This window comes from Panthera tigris, chromosome A2 (genome assembly GCF_018350195.1).
Source record: "Panthera tigris isolate Pti1 chromosome A2, P.tigris_Pti1_mat1.1, whole genome shotgun sequence".
Taxonomy (NCBI): Eukaryota; Metazoa; Chordata; class Mammalia; order Carnivora; family Felidae; genus Panthera; species Panthera tigris.
The window spans coordinates 6,317,313-6,336,359 of NC_056661.1; the positions used below are offsets into that span (position 1 = coordinate 6,317,313).

General features: G+C 56.3%; 1 protein-coding gene across 1 annotated transcript in view; it reads right to left on the minus strand.

Annotated features, from left to right (window-relative positions):
* LOC122233190 (rho guanine nucleotide exchange factor 18-like) overlaps window positions 1-5,790 on the minus strand; it is a gene marked incomplete at its 5' end in the record, with an annotated part of 28,900 nt that extends 23,110 nt beyond the window's left edge. The window contains one exon of the mRNA XM_042964855.1: window positions 5,292-5,790. Within this exon, the coding sequence (XP_042820789.1) occupies window positions 5,292-5,790 (499 nt within the window). The remainder of the gene's footprint in view (window positions 1-5,291) is intronic.
* Between the last annotated feature and the right edge of the window lie 13,257 nt (window positions 5,791-19,047).

A 19,047-nucleotide genomic window follows, 5' to 3' on the forward strand; every position in this document is an offset into this window, starting at 1 on the left:
CAGTCTCAATGTGCCTGGGCAGGAAGATGGGGTGGGCGGAGAGGCCAGGAGCGGGTGGAACTTCATAAGGGTCTGGGTCCCAGACAGGGACTTTGGGGGTCCATGGTTGATGCACTTGTTCTCTGGTATTGCCATCCACTGGTGGATTTAAAAGCCCTCCCCAGACCCTCCGGCTGCCCACACTGGCAGCTTCGTTTACCAGTCAGAACACAGCACAGAGGTAGCTTTGGGATGGAACTGTTACCAGATCCTGGCCCCTCCAGCATGCGCTTGCTATGTGACCTCGAGCAAAAGTCACTCAGCCTCTCTCAACATCACGAGGGTTCAACAACCGGCGAGCAGCTTCTACCTTTCTGGCTATTCTTTTCTCGCGTCCCAATCTCCGGGCCTCCCTCTGTCTCCCCGGCCCCAGCCTCCAGGTCCTCTGATACTCCTGTCTCCTTCTTGACCCAAGCAGGGTGCCTGGTACACATTAGGCCCTCAACCAGTCTGCGGAATGAATGAGCTAATGAATCTTCTCCCTGGCTTCCCCCCTGCATGAACACTCACTGTCACCCTGGACAGGCACTTGGCTCATGCAGGTGACAGTGGAGGCTAAGCAGTGGACTGGAGTGGGCGAGGGTCGGGCAAAGGTGGGAGGCACGGGAGGAAGGACATCCAGGAGGCTCCTATCACACTGTCCCCCAAACCCTGTGGCCCCTGATACTGGCTGGTTATCTTCAAGGGAAAACTCATCCTGAGATTTAAGGAGAAGCGTCTTTTTGCCAAAGCGATTCGCCCAGGCCTCGGGGGATATAATACAAGGGGCCTCTCCAGCCCCCACAGAAGTAAACTGAGGCCCCAGGACCCGGGAGGGGACCGCCACCAACCCCTTTCGTGTGTTGTGTTTGAGGGAGATGTCTGCCAGAACCCCTCTGAGTCTCAAACCTCCTCTCTTTGGCTGCCTCCTTAGCTTCCATCCTGCCATCACCCAGGAGCAAACAGCAGCAGGAACCCCCAGCCAGTCACCAGGGTGCCCCAAGGGAGTTCTGGGGTGGATTCTCATTCTGCAAATTTACCTCCTGACACAAGGTCCTGGCTGAGCCTGGGGAGACGGTTCCTCTGAAGTGACAAGGACCCCATAAGTCTGTGATGTTCTGTTGGGCCCCGGGGGACTAGGGATCATGGAATTTGGGGCCGGATCAGGCAGAGCCTGTGCCCCAGGCAAAGGAAAGGCTCCAGGCTGTCCAGGGAGCCCTGCTGGGGGCGGGGGGACATGGCTGCTGGCCACTGCCCGCCCCCTTACCTCTCTTGAAGGCCCACCGCTTCAGCCACCGCTTGGAGAGGGCTGGCCAGGAGTGGTTGAGCGCTGAGTTAGCCATGGGGGCCCACGCGTGCGAGAGTGGTGGGTGCACAGCAGGGGCTGAAGCAGGAGTTTGGCCGGGAATCCCTGCCAGGATGGGGCTGCCAGCAAGAGGGGCGGAGACTGCCGCCAGGGGCGGCCAGATGCATCAGCTGATGGGAGCTTGGGGCCAGGGCAGGGGGGCAGGGGGGCTGGGGGGCCAGGGACTCCAGCCTGGGGGGGAAGGCCAAGCCCTGAGCACAAGTCCCCCTCACCCCTTCTCCATCTATAGGCATCTCACCCTGACCGGACTAGACATTCCCAGGACGGGCCGAAGAAAACGGCACTGTGACTGGTGGTGACATTGGGGTCCTCAGAAGACAAGTTTAGACTGGGTCCTGAGGTGAGCTTGGGTGTGTGTGAACGTCTGAGTGTGTGTGCGTGCACCACTGGCTGTGATTTTGACTCTGCGTTTGTGAGTCTGCACACAGAGTGTGTATTTTCACATCTGTGCTGTGTGTGTGTGTGTTTAAGTTTTATTTATTCAAGTAATCTGTACACCCCCCGTGGGGCTCGAACCCACGACCCTGAGATCAAAGTCACGCACTCTTCCAGCCGAGCCAGCCAGGCGCCCCTGTGAGTGTGTGTTTGAGGGCAAATCTTGGGTGCCAAGTTGCCCATGTGGGGGTGAATAGGAACATCTGGGTGGTCCTCCCCCCAGCGTTTTGTTTTTTTAAGTTTATTTATTTATTTTGAGAGAAAGCGCGAGAGAGTGTGAGTTGGCGGGGGGGGGGGGGCAGAGAGAGAGAGGGAGAGAGAGAATCCCAAGCAGGCTCTGTGCCATCTCGGGGCTTGAACTCCTGAGCCATGAGATCATGACCTGAGCCGAAATCAGGAGTCGGGCGCTTAAGCGACTGAGCCCCCCAGGCGCCCTTCCCCCCAGTTTTATTGAGATACAATGGACCTACGGCACCGTGTGCTTTTAAGGCACACGGGATAATGACTGGACTTTCATATACTGTGGAATGACCACAACACATTTCGCTAACTTCCATCACCCCATTTAGATGCAAAAAAAAAAAAAAAATCTTTTTTTCCCTTGTGATGAGAACTCTTAGTTTCTACTCTCTTAGCGACTTTTCCAGCACACCACGCAGCGGCGTTAAGGCTGGTCACCACGCTGTGCGCATCACATCTCCAGGACTTACTTGTCACTGGAAGTTGGTCCCTTTTGAGCCCCTTCCTCCAATTCCTCCCCCCACCCCCACCCCCTGCCTCTGGAAGCCAGAAATCCAATCTCTTTTTCTATGGGTTTGGTTGCCGTTTTCAGATTCCACGTTTAAGTGAGATCATACAGCATTTGCCTTTCTCTGTCTGACTTATTCACTTAGCATAGTGTCCTCGGAGTCCATCCATGTTGTCCCAAGTGGCAGGACCTCCTTTTTTATAGCTGAATATTGTTTTTAAAAAAGACCCCTGCGATTCTGTGTGTGTGTCTGAAGGCCGGATGGTATCTGTGGGGTTGGATGTACAAGACTCACCTGGGACCTGGGGAAATCTGCTTCTGTTACCTGGTCCCTGCCCGGGTTCCTGCGTGTCCGCGCGCGGTTGTGTACGTGTGAGTCGGGTGCGTGGGCTTTGCGTGCGAAGTCAGGTGTGCGGGCTCCGGTCAGCGCGCGTGGCCGTGCCGGTGCTGCCCCCTGGTGGTGGGGCCTCCCTACTGCACCCTCGCTCCCTGCGTCTGAAAAATTCTTTGTTCCCTGCTGACCCCCTCCCCCCGCCCCCCAAATCCTTTCTGTGACCTCCCAGCCCCAAACCACTGTCACTGGTGAGAGGACCAAGGCTTTCTTCTTTCTGGAGTCCTGGCCCGCTGCCGCCCTCTCAGAGGAAAAGGCTGTCTGTCCCTCCTTTCTTCAGTGACCCTCTGTCCCCTCCCTTCCCGAAGGGTTATCTGCACGCCTGCCTTTGCCTCCTGACACCCGCTTGAGCCCACAGCCCTTGTAGTCTTATTTCCACCCCCTCCAGTCTTCTAGATCTCTCTGGGGGCTAACTCCAATGGGAGAGTTTCCAGCCTCACCTTTCCTGACCCCTTCTTTCTTGAACGCCCCTCCCCCACCCCACGCCCCAAGCTTCTCCTTCCTGTTTCATCCTCCAGTTTCCCTTCTGCCTTGGCCATCTTCCTTTCTCTGTCTGGCCTTTTTTTTTTTTTTATTTTAAAGTGTATTTATTTATTTTGAGAGAGAGAGAGAGACAGTGCAAGTGGGGGAGAGGCAGAGAGAGAGGGGGAGAGACAGACTCCCAAGCAGGTTCCTCAGGGTCAGCGCAGAACCCGTGAACCGTGAGATCGTGACCGGCGCCAAAGTCGGACACGTAACCCACTGGGCCACCCAGGCGCCCCTCTCTGTCTGACCTTTAAACTCTGCCCTTGGCCATCACGTGCCCTCCTCCCCATCTGCACATCCCTCGGGACGTCAGCTCTCATAGTGTGAGTAGGTGACCCCACATCTTCCGCTAACGGAAAGATACAAAAACACCCACACTTTGCACAGCAGCACCCAGCGCACTCCAGCACACGCGGACAGTGGCGGACACACGCGCACTCAGTTACACGCAGACGGCCAGGCTCGTCCATGGAAACCCGGAGAATAGCCCGCGGAGCCGAGCTGCGGTTTGAATGCCCCGGCTCCCGCCACACACGTTTCCCTGCACGGGCTGCAGACGCCTCGCCTCTCGGGGCTCCCCAACCTCCGGGGGGTGGGCAGGTGGGAGGACTTTCTGTGGGTGCTGAAGCCCCGCCCCGCCCAGGGGCCAGCCAGCCTCAGGAGGCCAAGGCCGGGTTTGCCATTTCTGCTTGGCCCTCTCTCACCAGAGCCCAGCCTGCGGAGATGGCAGACATTGGGGTCCCCCATCAGTCTCTCCCTTTTAGGGGTGACTTAGAAAGTGTCTAGATGCACACCTGTCTGGGCCCGCTCAGGAAAACAAGGCTCTGGGTCCGGCAGGCTGAGCTCCTACTGTGCTTCCTGAACTCCTACTGTGCGCCCGGCACCGTGCTAAGATTCACATGCAAGGCCCGGGACACCCTGGGGAATGCGCCCCCTGAGCGTGGCATTCAAGGCCCTTCCCTTGTGCCCTCAGCCTAACTCACCAGCTCCGTCCTCCCGGACCCCAGCTCTCCCCTCCAGGTTCACCCCCTCCCGGTTCTCCTGGGCCACCAGACCCCACAGTGCGTGAAGACTGAAGCGGCCTGCGGGCTGGGCGGCCGCGGGGCTGGGCGGAAGCGGGCCTGGGTGTGCCCTGCTGGAACCACAGCCCTTTTCCCCCCTCGGCCCCACCCCGAGGCGGGCGGATGTGAGGCTCCCCAAGGTGGGCCTTGCTGGGAGCCAGGGGGCGCCTCCCGGGGTCAGAGCTCTGACCTGGAGGGCGTCCTGGGAGCGGCATCCTCCTCCTCGGAGGAGGAGGACCTGGGAAGACTGGGGTGGGCCCAGCTCACGACTGCCATGGGCCTTAATAGGCAGCGTTTGTTTTGAAAGTCAGATGCCGGAGCCCAATCTTTGGATGCTGCTTCAGGGAGGTCTGTGGGGGCCCCCGCGATCCGGTTTAGGAAGCGAAGTCTGCCCGGGGTGGGGACTCTGCCCCAGGGAGCACCCTCATTCACCCCCTGTCTGTGTCCCTTAAGCAGGCTTTGGCTACAAGGGGGCTCTATCTTCTTGTCGGCTGCACGTGTTGTGGACCCCAGGCCCGGGGGGGGGGGGTGACCTTTCGGGGGCACAGACCTCTGCAGAACAGACAGGCGGGTCAAACGGTCATCCCCGCCCACTCAGGAAGCAGGCTGGCGGGAAGGTGGAGGGAAACAACCTGTGGTGTCTCTGCTGCCCCTCAGGACCCTGCCTCCCCCCCCCCCCCGCCCCCGCCACTGCCACTCTGTCTCTGTTGGTCACCGGTCCCCCAGGCCCCCGTGAAGGTCACTCACCAGAGAGAGGCTTGTCCTCGCTGCCGTGGGTACCCAGCCCGGCTACCAGCTCCTGTGGCCCCCACGACCCATGGCTAAGGCTCCCCGGCGGCCCAGGGGGAGCACTGGCGGGGCCCTCAGGAACCGCAGGGTGACCCAACTCTGCCTCAGCTTCCTCTTTCTCAACCGCCTGCCCGCCTGCCCGGTGCCTCTGTGGACCCCAGCCTTGGGCGGAGGCAGGGGTCTGAGGACAGCCCAGGCCAGGTTCTAGAAGCAGGGAGCCTCCCCGGCCGCACAGCTGGAGCACCCTGAGAAGTGGGGTGGGGAGCAGGGCGGGGAGTCTCAGCAGCCTCGCCCCCACCCCAGCGGCTTCCTGTGGAACCAACTGCTGAAGAGGAACGGGGTGCCAGGGCCTCACCCGGGCACACGGGTGCACAGAGGTGCACAGGGCACACGGATCGTGTATGCACAGAGACACGGGTGCTCCGACCCCCAGGGACCCGCACTGGCTCGTGCGTGGGGACCCACGGGGTCACATGGACACACGGAGCGACCTGGGTCCCCGCGGCGTTCTGGTAAATGTTTAACAACCACCTCTCCGGCAGAGAGAGAGGGAGAAGCCCTGATGTGTATGCAGCATGTGCTGACTCCTGTGGTGTAAATACTCTCCCGCAGCTGATTTCAACACCGACCTGATGCACTGAGCGTCCAGTCGGGAGGAAGCGCTCAGACACGGCTCCAGAGTGCCACTGGAGTGGGTACTCGGGCACGAGGTGTCCTCAGAGACACGGGTCCCCTCGCGCATGGGTGTGTAGATACCCGCAGGTCCGGGGAGACTCGGTGGGGGGTGGAGAGAGAGCAGTGCACCTGCAGAGACCCCTGGGCGCACGCAGGGCTCACCCAGGCTCTTACACGCAGACACCGGGGGGTCCACGGGCACATGCACGGGTGTGATCACAACATGATGAATGGGGCCACGCGGAACCGTGTGCCGGCACGCGAGAGCGCCCACCCGGAGGCCGGAGAGGGGCCCGTGAGGAGACCGGCTCCCAGAGCCCCTTGTTATGTGTTCTGGAAGTTTGCAGGCTGCCTGTTAACTGCTGTCATCCTAAAACATTTAATTATATAAACTTGCAGATACAGAAATCATGTTAAGAATGAAAGTACCGACCACTCAAACCCAGTACCGTGTGCCTGAGGCCACTGGACTGAGCGCTTAGAAATGGTTAAAGTGGGGGCGCCTGGGTGGCCGAAGGCGGCTGAGCATCCGACTCTTGGTTTTGGCTCTGGTCACCATCTCACAGGTTGTGGGTTCGAGCCCCACACCCGGCTCCGCGCTGACAGCTCGGAGCCTGCTTGGGATTCTCTCTCTCTCTCTCTCTCTCTCTCTCTCTCCTTGTCTCTCTGACCCTCCCCGCTCACGCACTCTTTCTCTCTCAAAATAAATACATACATAAATAATCGAAAAAAAGGTTAAAGTGCTAAATTTTACGTCATGTGGGTTTGCTGTAGTAAAATGAAGACATTCAGCCCCTCCCTAATTATCTCGCTTCGTTATTCTCTCATCCGGGGCGGTCGAGGTCGTTTGTGGCCACCGAGCCTCCCTGGGGAAACTGCTGGAGAGCGGCACGCCCTCGTGCGTGTCTTTCTAAGCCCGAGCTCGCCATGCTGGTACCTGGAACCGGGCCACGGTGACAAGGGTGGATGCTGCGGGGACCAGCAAACACAGCCTGGTGCTCTCCAGCTGCCGTCAGACCCTGTCCCGCACACAGGCTGCACACGTGTGGCTCTGCGGGCGCTCGCACGGGGCGCAACAGGCCCGTGGACCCCTAGAAACGTGAAGCTGCTGGGACACGGCCGGAGAGGGCCACCCGTGGAGACACTCACACACCGGTTGCCAGGTGAGTCCCCCAAAGCCCAAACACACAAACCCCGGCTGGCCCAGGGCCCCGCACCCAGCACGCGACCGTCCGCAGAAACATACAAACACGAGACGCACACAGGACACGAGGAGGCAAGGAAGCACACAGAGTCACGTGCACAACACGATCTGTCGCCATCGAGTGTGTACTTAATGCAACACGCATTTATTGAGCGCCTGCTGTATGCTGGGTCTTTTTGTAGGCGGGGGATTACGGGACCGGTCAAGGCAGGCACAACCCTCTGGAGCCCTGGAGGCAGACTGTGAACCAGGAAACAGACACCCACCCCCCCACCCCCCGGCCCCCCAGGTAATTGCAGATGGCATTGATTGCCATGAAAGGAAGCAGACATTGTGATGGGACAGAGGGTGGGTGGGGGAGGTGGCTACAGGAGCCAGGGTGTGTCTGGAAGGCCACAGGAGCTGAGACCTGAGTGCCCAGAAGGGGCCAGGTGGTAAATGAAGATCTGGGGAAAGGACACTCCCCGAGGCAGGAAGCGCAGGGGCAAAGGCTAGGAGGCAGGACTGAGTTTTCTGTGTCGCGAGTGTCTGTGTGGCCAACGTGGGGCCGGAGGGGCACAGGCTGGCAGTGCTCAGACCCCCCCAGACCGTAAGCATGACGGTTGGGCATCATCGGAGGGGCAGGGAAGGAAGCTTGGGGACAAGATGGCTCAGAGGGTGCAGGAGCCCCAGAGACCCACACAGACGCCATCACTGGGTGGTCCTAGGAGGGAAGGTGGGTCTACAGTCCTTTGCCTGGAGGGGAGGGGTCTGCTTTCTCTGTCCCTGCCTCGCTTCTTGTCTCCCTGTCGCTCCTGTCTCTTCTCCACCTCCTTGTCTCTCTGTCTCTCTTCTTGTCTCTCTGCTTCTTCTTCTGGGCTCCCCACCCCCCCCCCGTCAGAATTTCAATTCTCTCAGGCCTCTCTCCCTCCCAGCCTCCTTGTCCTGCTCTCTCTGTGTGGTCCAATCACTAGAGAAAGCTCTCCCCACTCTCAGTGCTCGATCCCTCGCCCCCTGCGCTGGCCACCGTCCTCACTGCCCTCCTCCCACTGCTGAGGTCCCTGGTGGCCTCCTGGACGCTGACCCCTCAGCTGTGTGTCCCTGGCTCTCCTGCCCCTCCACTACCCTGTGTCACCTCCAGGGAGGTCCCCTCTGCTTGCACTACCCTTTTCTGCTGTCTCTGCTGGTAAAATATACATAAAGTAACATTTACTATGGTATCGGCACGAAAACAAGACACAGAGATCAACGGAACAGGACCGAGAATCCAGAAACGGACCCACGAATGTATGGCCGATTCTAACCATCTCTAAGCGCACAGCTCGGTAGCATCGAGCACATTTTCATTCTTTTGCAACCACCCCCACCATCCACCTCCAGAATTTTCTCACCTTCCCAAATTGAGACTCTGTCCCCATGAAACACTAAACTCCCCACCCCCTTCCCGGCCGCTGGTGTCTCGTATTTGACTTTCTGTGTCCCTGAATTTGCCTGGGCTGGGTACCTCGTGAATGGAGTGAAACGCTTTTTGTCCGTGTGTAGCCGGGGTTTTTTTGTTTTTTTTTTTTTCAATTTTTTTAAATGTTTATTTTTGAGAGACAGAGAGAGACAGAGCGTGATCGGGTGAGGGGCAGAGAGAGGGGGAGACACAGAATCCAAAACAGGCTCCAGGCTCCGAGCTGTCAGCACGGAGCCCGACACGGGGCTCGAACGCACGGACTGTGAGATCATGAACGGAGCGAAGTCGGACGCTTAACCAACTGAGCCACCCAGGCGCCCCTTTTGTAGCTGGTTTATTTCCTGGCCCTCAGGGTTCACCCACGTTGTAGCAAGTGCCAGAATGTCCTTTTTTTTTTAAGGCTGAATAATACTGCGTTGTGTGGCTGGACCCATTTTGTTTATCCGTTCATCTGTCCGCGGACATTTAGGAGGTTTCCACCTTTTGGCCATCGTGAATAATGATGCTATGAGCATGCGTGTGCAAATATCTGTTTGGATCCCTCAAAGAGATGAATTCCCCAGTTTTAGGCCGGGGGAAATGAACCCATTCAGGTTTTAGCTTTAGGAGGTGGCTTTCTTCAGACGGTAGCTGCTATCTCTGCAATGACCACCAGAGGAGAGTGCTTCTCCAGGGCTCCTCTGGACAAGCTGGGACCACAGCGAGCGGAAAAAACCCAAACACCAGGCTGGGAATTCAACACCCACTACCGAAGGGCGGGGCCCCAGCCTGAGCCAGTGAGGGATGTGGGTCTGGGACACAGGTGGCTGTCTCCCTTCCCTCCTCTCACTTTTGATAGAGATGTGGTTGACCGAGATAGTTTCTGTGCTGCAAGGAAAAAAAAAAAATCCAGCTGGGCTAGAGAGCAGATGTAAAAAAACAAACAAAAACCTCAAAGTAATAGAAACTGTAGAAGGAACTTATAAGGCAATTTCTACAACTTTGGGTTGAAAAGCTGCTTTTTTCAAAAAAAATTTTTTTAAACTAAGAAAGGAAGCTCAGAAGGCTTGAATAAAATGACAGAAATATCTGGGGTCCCTGGGTGGCTCAATCGGTTGGTCGTCTGGCTTTGGCACAGGTCATGATCTCGCGGTCCGTGAGTTCGAGCCCAGCGTCTGGCTCTGTGCTGACAGCTCAGAGCCTGGAGCGTGCTTCGGATTCTGTGTCTTTCTCTCTCTCTGCTCCTCCCTTGCTAGTCCTCTGTCTCTCAAAAACGAATAAAATCGTTGAAAAAAAAAAGACAGAAATATCTGATTATATATACATAAACACAAATTTAGGGGGAAATGTTATAAACAAAACCAATAAGTAAAGACCAGTAAGTTGTCTGAGAAGGGTTAGTACCTTCACATACAAAGAATTTCTACACATGGATAAGAAAAAAGACAAACAACATAAATAGAAAACTGAGGAATCACATGAACAGGTACTTCTCGGAACCAAAAGCCAAAGAACATATGAAAATATAGTCCTCAGGAACCCAGAGAGTGTGAGTTTCAGTGACAATGAGCTGTTACCTCACACCCAAGAGGGTGTCAACAAAAACAGAAAAGAGTGAGAATGTATGTCTGATTATTATCTTTTTGCAGATGAAATTATAGTGGAAATCAGAAAATTTGTGAAATTCTGTATATTTAATTTATTTATGACTTCCCATATTTTGTACAATTGAACTAAAAATTTCAAGCTGTTATCATAGGGGCACCTGGGTGGCTCAGTTAAGAGTCCGACTTCGGCTCAGGTCATGATCTCGCGGTTCATGAGTTCGAGCCCCGCGTCGGGCTCTGTGCTGACAGTTCAGAGCCTGGACCCTGCTTCGGAATCTGTGTCTCCCTCTCTCCTTGCCCCTCCCCTGCTCACAGTCTCTCTCTCTCTCTCTCTCTCTCTCTCTCTCAGAAATAAACATCACAAAATAAAAATTTCAAGCTGTTGTCATAAAGCACATAAAAAAGTGATAAAAAACATAAAAAAATGATAACACTTACTGCTGGCAGAGATGCAGAGAAAAGAATACTGGTGCATATTGTCATATACAGATATTCCTTGACTTACAATGGGGTTACATCCAGGGGTTACACCAACATCATAAGTTGGAAATATCATAAGTCCAAATGCATTTAATACACCTAATCTATCGAATATCACGGCTTGGCTTAGAGTACCTTGAACATACACAGAACACTTCCATTCACCTACCCTCGGGCAAAATCATCTAACACAAACCTATTTTATAATAAGTCACTGAATAGCTCATACAATGTATTCCACACTGCATTGAACATTAAAACCAGAATGGTTGCCAGTGTATTGATTGTTTAAGCTTGTGGTCTCATGGCTGACTGAGATCTGATTTAAAAATTCGAAGTACGGTTTCTGCTGGACGCATATCGCTTTCACACCATTGCAAAGCTGAAAAACTGTGAGTGGAACCCTTGTTAAGTGAGGGACTGTCTGTATTTGGAAACTCTTCCCCTAACGTGGGGAAGCCATAAATGGTCCCAGCCTTTACAGCCCCCACTCTGTGTCTTCTTTTTTTTAAAAAAGAGATTTTTTAATGTTTTTATTTATTTTTGAGACAGAGAGACACAGAGCATGAGCAGGGGAGGGGCAGAGAGAGAGGGAGACACAGAATCCGAAGCAGGTTCCAGGCTCTCTGAGCCGTCAGCACAGAGCCTGACGTGGGGCTCGAACTCATGGACTGTGAGATCGTGACCCAAGCTGGAGTCGGATACTTAACCAACTGAGCCACCCAAGGCGCCCCGGAACCATACAGATTTTTAACCTTCGAGTCTGAACTTCTTCCGCTCAGCATAATGCATTTCAGATTCATCCACGTTGCTCTGTCTATTTCTTTGAATCACTGTGGAACGTTCCATTGTAAGTTATTCCGCTCACCCACTGACGGTCACCCACTGACGGTCATGTAGACTGTATCTAGTTGTTGGCGATTACGAACAACACCACTGTAAACATTCGTGGGAACACGAGGTTTTTTTCCCTCGGGAAAATATCTAGAAGCGGATTACTGGGTCCTGTGGGAAGCGTTCCAAGATGGTGTTAAAAATGTACCATTTCTTGAAAAAGAAGAAAGATGAGGCAGAGGGCCGAGTGAACCGCTAGCCCGTGCACCTGCAGAGGCCACACGAGCAGAAATAAGGAAAGCCCGAGGCCCGGGACACTGGTACAAACTGTTGGGCAGCACGCCCACTCTCTAGCACTTGACTCAAAGGATCTAGAGCACCCATCGCCACTTGATGGCAATGACCACCTTTGAGAGACCCACCTGGCTTGTACCAAAACAGTCCCTTTTGGTCCTCTGCCCTGGACCTGTGACTTTCAGGACTAATTCTGTTTGCGTTTGTGGCTGAATGTAACACGTGTCCGATAAACCACCTCCTCTGCTATCTTAGCTAAAGAAAAAAAAAAAAAACAAACCCCGATGCATTCCCTGCGGCAACGACAGCACTCGGTCTGTCATTGACACATTTTAGCTCTTCTATTTAGTGCAGAGGGGTAACTCATTGTGTTAGGGCCCCTTGATGACATCAGAAACCCCTGCTGATTGCCCCTGGGGCTTATGCTATCCCTGGATGGGGAAAGGCACCTGTGGTGCCCTCGATTGGAATATTCTTCTGGTCCCTTTCAACAGCATAACTGTGTGTGTGCATGTGTGCGTGTGTGTGTGGGTGGGTGGGTGGGTATGGGCAGAAAGCCAGGGGGAGTTTATTAATGCCTCTAATCGGTTTGTATTCTCTTTAAAAAATTTTAATGTTTATTTATTTTTTGAGATAGAGACGGAGCGTGAGCAGGGGAGGGCCAGAGAGGGAGGGAGATACAGAATCCGAAGCAGGCTCCAGGCTCAGAGCCGTCGGCACAGAGCCCGACATGGGGCTCGAACCCACAAACCGTGAGATCGTGACCTGAGCCGAAGTCGGATGCTTCACCGGCTGAGCCACCCAGGGGCCCCTAATCGGTTTGTATTTTTAAAGCAAAAAGAGCACCTACCTACCTTGCCAAAATAGACCTACACGCAGGGAGGAGATAGTATTTATTCTGTCAGGAGAAGGTCCTTAGCTCACCCGGAGACTCAGGATGGCCAGAGAAAACACAGCCAACTGCACCTCATATGTTTTTATTCGTTAATGGTGGGAGTCTGGCGTAGGGACCCTTTGTGGCAACCCCCAAGGACCCGGGGCTGGTTTCCCAAGTTCAGGCAGCAACCAAAGTGCAGGAGGCCGGACCACCTTCTCCTGCCCACTCCTTGCTGGGGACCTACCTCTTCCCCTGCTGCTGAACCCCCAGAGAACCCACAGGGGATTTCAGAGGCTTGAACAGGAAAACCACATCTTAATATAACCCAAAAAACCAACGTTCTCATAACGAGATGCCCACAGCAGCACAGCCTTGTGTCTTTCCATATTTCCAATTGTTAAGATGCATCCTGAAGCGGCTCCCGGGGCTGGTTAATCATAAGGGAGGGGTCACCGCTCTCTGAGAACTTCCCAAACAGCTTATTTCTCTCATGAAACCTTCACGGCCATCCAGGGAAATGGGTTCCATCGGTCCCATTTTGCAGCTGAGGAAGCTGTGGGCTCAGTGAGGTGAGGCCCTGTGTCACGTGGCCCTGCCCCCCTCCCCCTTTCTGCGGTGTGCAGAAACCTTTAGAACGTCTGCCTGGTTAAGGACATGCTGAGAGGGACAGACCCTGGAAAGCCACTGCAGCCAGGTGCCGACCGTGCACCTCTGTGGCTGGCCCTGCCCGTCTCTGCTAGTGGCCGGGACTCATGTGGCTGGTGGAGTGGACAGCCCCCCCGTGCCCACCACCGCACCCAAGAGAGACACGTCAGGGGACACAGGGCCACCCCCAGCAGTTCCTTTCCCACCTTTGGATGCTTCGTGCACTCCAGCCTTCCTGGAAAACACTGAGCCACTGTTGTCCTTCACCCACGTCTCCCCTCTCTTGGCCCCCAGTCTGGTAGCTTCTTCTTCCAGCCAAAGCTCCCTCTGGGGACTTGCCTGGCGTGGGACAGGGGGTCATTCTCAGCTGCTGGGTGGGGGCACACAGAGGCTGGAGATGGATGGAGCCAAATGCTGCCTTCTAATGATCAGGATAATCACCAGTGAGAGGTAGTGAGCACCCCGACACCAGGGTCATCCAAGGCTCCTGTTAGGGAGAGTCAGGCTTTTTTTTCTTCTTCTTTAAAAAAATTTTTTTTAACATTTATTTATTTTTGAGAGAGAGAGAGTGCACATGTGCGTCTGCAAGTGGGGGAGGGGCAGAGAGAGAGGGAGACCCCAGAATCCAAAGCAGGCTCCAGGCTCCGAGCTGTTGGCACAGAGCTCAATGTGGGGCTTGAGCCCATGAACCACGAGATTATGACCTGAGCCGAAGTGGGATGCCCAACCGACTGAGCCACCCAGGTGCCCCGGGGGAGAGTCAGGCTTTTATCTTTAATTAATTTATTTTTTATTTTAAAATTATTTTTTAAATGTTTATTTATTTTTGAGAATGAGAGAGAGAAAGCGAGCATGAGCAGGGGAGGGGCAGAGAGAGAGGAGGACAGAGGATCTGAAGCGGGATCGGTGCTAACAGCCCAGAGCCCCGATGCGGGGCTTGAACTCACGAACCTCAAGACCATGACCCGATCCAAAGTCAGGTGCTTAACCAATTGAGCCATCCAGGCGCCCAGGCTTTTAACTTTTAGACTCTAATTCTGCCCTGGGCACCACAGGGCTTTCTTTTTTTATTTTTTTTAAAATTTTTTTAAAACATTTATTTATTATTTAGAGACAGAGAGACAGAGTGTGAGCAGGGGAGGGGCTGAGAGAGAGAGGGAGACACAGAATCTGAAGCAGGCTCCAGGCTCTGAGCTGTCAGCACAGAGCCCGACGTGGGACTCGAACCCACGAAAGCTTGAGATCATGACCTGAGCCGAAGTCGGAGGCTTAATCGATGGAGCCACCCGGGCGCCCCAAGAAGGTTTCTTTTTCAGGCTCTGAGTCTTGTCTTGGCTGAGATCGTAGAAGAGGGGATCAGCTGTGCCCACCCCGCAGTGTGAGCCATGAAGGGCTGTTGGTAAGTAACCACCCACCCCGTCAGCCAGCCGCCGAACAGCCTAGCACCGCACGCTGCCCCCGCCCGGCACAGTCAGGCGAAACCCGCCCCCTGCACCTGACATCACCTGACATCACCTGCTCTCTGTGGCGCATCTGTTTGGGACCACGCACCGTGGCAGGCGTGGGAAGCCATTGCAGAGCTCGGGTCTCTTGGGAGGCAGACAAAATCGTACGTACGAAACAGTGTGGCCTGTGCTCCCTGGGGGGAGCCCGGGTGAACTTGGACTTAGAGTCCAGGAGGGTTTCCAGGAAGTGAGGCTCAGCAGATGCCCGCAAGATGGGTGAGGCCGGGGCACCCAGTGGCAAGCCCTGGGCTGCAGGGGGGACCGGAAGCGATTCCACGTGTCTGGGGCAAGGAGAGCCAATGGGCAGGGCGCGGGTGGGGGTGGGGAGGGGCCCTAATAAGGAAGCCAGAGATGGAGGCCGGTGTGGATTGGGTTCCAAGACCTGGGTTTAGAAAGAACTTTAGGTTTCGCTCCATGAGGAGCCATGGGAGGCTATATGGGGAGGTGGGGGTGGTGGCAAGGACTTGGCTTTGTTTCTGGAAGATCTCTCTGGCTGGGCGGGGAGAGAATGGAAACGGGCTGCGCTCCTGGAGGTTGGAAGGCTGGTTAAGGGCGCTGCTGTTATCTGGGCCAGAGGGTGGTGGCCTAGCCCAGGCAGGGGAGGGAGAGCAGTGGGTGCCTTTGAGGGGGATTCGGAAGGAGAACGAGCTTGATTTGGGTCCACACGGGAGGTGGCGAGGGCGAGGATGCCTCCTGGCTCTCGGCCCGGTTCCCTGGTCCACAGGTGCTGGGGGAGGTTCCTTGGGGGGAGGGGGGGCTCCAGGGTCAGCACTTGGGACAAGAGGGCCTCAATGTCTGCTCACCTATGGGTGTGACGTCCCTGCCTGCTTCCCGCCATGTGCCCATTTTCATTTCCTGTGCCCGGAATTTTCCAGCGGCCTCTCGGGTTACCTGGAAGGAAGAGGGAGGGGAAGAAGTCCCCCCACCCCAGCAGCTGGCCCACAGGGCTGCCCCCGGCTGAAGCTCTTCCTTTTCCTCCGGGGGAGCCTGTGTCAGGGCGTCTGGGAACCCCGGAGGAAGGGCAGGGTGTCTCGGCCACGGGAGCCTCTCTTCCCATGCCCTCGTGGACTCAGGGGTCACGCAATCCGGGTCCAGGTGGGGGGGGGGGGCTGGGTCATCCGGTCACGTGTGCCTGCGTCTGTGTGTTCCTTCATTTATTCTTACGGCCGCAGGGTGAGAGCTTCAGAGTGAGCGGAACTTGAAGCACCCGTCCCACCTGCCTGCAGCTGGTTCCTTCTCCTTAATTCTCAGCTGCAGCAGCACCTGCTTGGGGGGGAACTCGGCCTCACCCCTGCCGCTCTGCAAAACTCCCGTTTTATTTTCTCTATTGTCCGTACTTTCTTGCTGTTGTCTGAAATCGTTTCTTGGTTCACACACTTGGAGCCTGCATTTGAAAGCAGATTTGGGGAGAGTAGGGATTTTTGTCTATTCCTTTGCTGCTGGGAACCTAGTAGGTCCTCAATAAACGTTTGTTGACAGAAGGAGAAAGCCCTTGCCCCCAGAGAGACCACAGGGGACCGAGGGACAAATAATAGGCTGATTATAACAGCAATAATGTCTAACATTTACTCAACCTTTAGGGAATATTGAGGGAACACCGACTGTGCAGCTGCGCCATTTGGAACTGGGACTCCAGCAGGGGATGAAGCTCACAGACGTCCCTGTTTGGGGTGGCCTTTTCAAGTGGCAGGGGATCGAAAATAAAAATAAAGACCGGAAGGAGGTAAAGGAGTGAGGTGTGGGCATATCAAGGGGAAGAGCAGTTTGGACAGATGGAACAGCAGGTGCAAAGGTCCTGGGGTAGTACCCCGCCTGGCATGTTGGAGGAGCAGGGAGGAGGCCCCTGTAGCTGGAGCAGAGTGAGTGAGGGGCAGAATGGGAGAGGGCGAGGACAAGGAGGGGACAGGATGGGGTCCTGCACAATCTCGTGTGCCTTGAGACGAGTTGGGCTTTTACCAGGAGGGAGGTGGGCGCCCGGGACGGCCGTGGGCAGGAGGGAGGGGCCTGACTCCCCTTTGGAGGACACTGGGGCGAGGACAGATGGTAGGGGTGCGGGTGGGAGCAGGGGGGCCAGGGGAAGGGGCGGGAGATGAGGGGGCTGACCAGATGAGGCAGCGGGAGGAGGGAAGGCGGTTGAATTCGGGGTATATTTTGCAGACCGGGCACGTGGTGAGATTTGAGATTGGGTGGAGTGGGAGACTGGACAGACTGTGTGGCGAGAGAAAGCTTGTGGGTGAGGATGCCCCGAGGGTGTTGGAGAAGGTGGAGAAGTGGAGGGGTCGCGGGGGGAGGGGAGGGGCAGGTCAGACGCGGGCTGTCACCGCCTGTGTGGGGGAGATGGCTGGATCTGCAGCTCCAGGGAGGGACCTGGAGGTGCCCCCCGGGGAAGCACCAGCTCCCGTGAGTCCTCCTGGCTTCTTCGCATTACTTTGGGGGTAAACGCCTTGTGGGGAAGGTGGGGGGGGGGAAGGGGGGGTGCAAATGTGTGTGTGCCCCTGAGCTCGAGTGCCGGTGTCTGTGGAGGGCTCACTCTGAGGCCACCTTTTCTGACTCCCTAGGCCGAGTTTGAGTCCCCACCCCCGCCCCACGCCCCCACGCTGGTGTCCCTCCCCCGCCGGGTTTGAGGAGCTGGTGTTCCCTCTGGTGTGTGGGGGGGAAAGGCAGAGAGAGAGGCAGGGAGAGTGACCCCCAGACACCGGGCTCGAGCTCGCGAACAGGGAGGTCATGACCTGAGCCGAAATCAAGAGCTGGACGCTTAACCGAGGGAGCCACCCAGGCGCCCCCCGCCCGCCCCCCCCCCCCCGCCGGGGCTGGCTGTTAGTAGCTCCCGTGGGATCCCCGGAGCCGAGCCCAGAGCCCCCCACGTGCGCGAGGTGCTCCGTAGACATCGGCGGACACGGGGCTAAGTGTGTGCGGCGCTGGGGGCCGGGGATACAGGCGGGAGCACCCGAGGATACCGAAGACAGAGGACGCACAGCCACTGCGTGTGGGGGTCGACCACATCTCCGTGTGCGTCACACGTGTGCGCCCGCGGGCTGAGCGTGGCCGTGAGTGTTCCTGCAGCTAAGTGTGCACGTCCGCGTGAATCCCTGTGTGCCCTGAGCACACCTCTGCTTGCCGTCCCGCACGGGTACGCCTGTGCACACGTGGCTCTCTGGGTGTGTCTGCCCAGGGGGCACACGCGCGTGCCTGCACGGGTGTGTTAGAGCATATCCGTGACTGCGGGATCCCGCGGGTGTACCCAGGCTTGTCTGTGTGTGTGTTTGCAGGGGTGTATTTGAATGCCTTCTTGCCTGTGTGCTAGAGACGTGCAAACGTGTGCTTGAACACGTGTGTGCAGGTACCCATATGAATACACGCGTGTCCCCCACCTGCTAATGTACGTACCGCACGGGTGTGTCCAAGGGGGTCCACGCATGGAGCTGAGATGCCTTCAGACCGGGCTAGGCCTGATCCCAGGATCTCCTGACGCCCAGCACTGCTCTATGTCAGACCCAGAGAACAGCTTGGCCCACGGAGACTCCCTTCTCCTCCTAGCCTTGACCCCAGCCCCTCTAGCCTCCCCCCCCTCAAGCCAAATGTGCCTTCAGAGAACCAGGATGCAGTGGAGGAAATTCCTTCTGGCAGCTTCTGGGCCTCTGGGCCATTCCCAGGGAGGAATCCAGAACTGTCTGGAGTGGCTCCCAGGGACAGGAGCTGGGACCGCGCGTGGACAGGGGCTGGGACCGCACATGCTGGGTTGTTCGGAGGCTGGTTCTGCCAGCTGGACCCAGCTCCGTGACTCCCCTGCCAAGTCCAGAGACAGAACTGGATGATGAACCTGCTCTATTGGCCAGCTGGTGTGTACCCGGCAGTGCGTCTGGGAGATAATGGCACCAAATTGTCAGCGTGCCTTGAGGGGCACTATCGATCGGGCCCCGTTTTCTGAGCTAGAGGGACGCAGAGGGGCAGGACGGACCCCAGGCCTGGGTGACTCTACCCCTGTGGCTCTGAAATGAGGGGCAGTCCCCCCGCCCCACCCCCGCCAGGGAACATCTGTCAGTGTCTGAAGCTATTTTTGTTTGCCACACCAGCCAGGGGGATGCGCTTCTGTTATCCAGTGCGTGGATATCAGCACTACATCCTACAAGGCACAGAAGGCCCCCCGCCCCCCTGCAAAGGAGGCTACGACCCCAA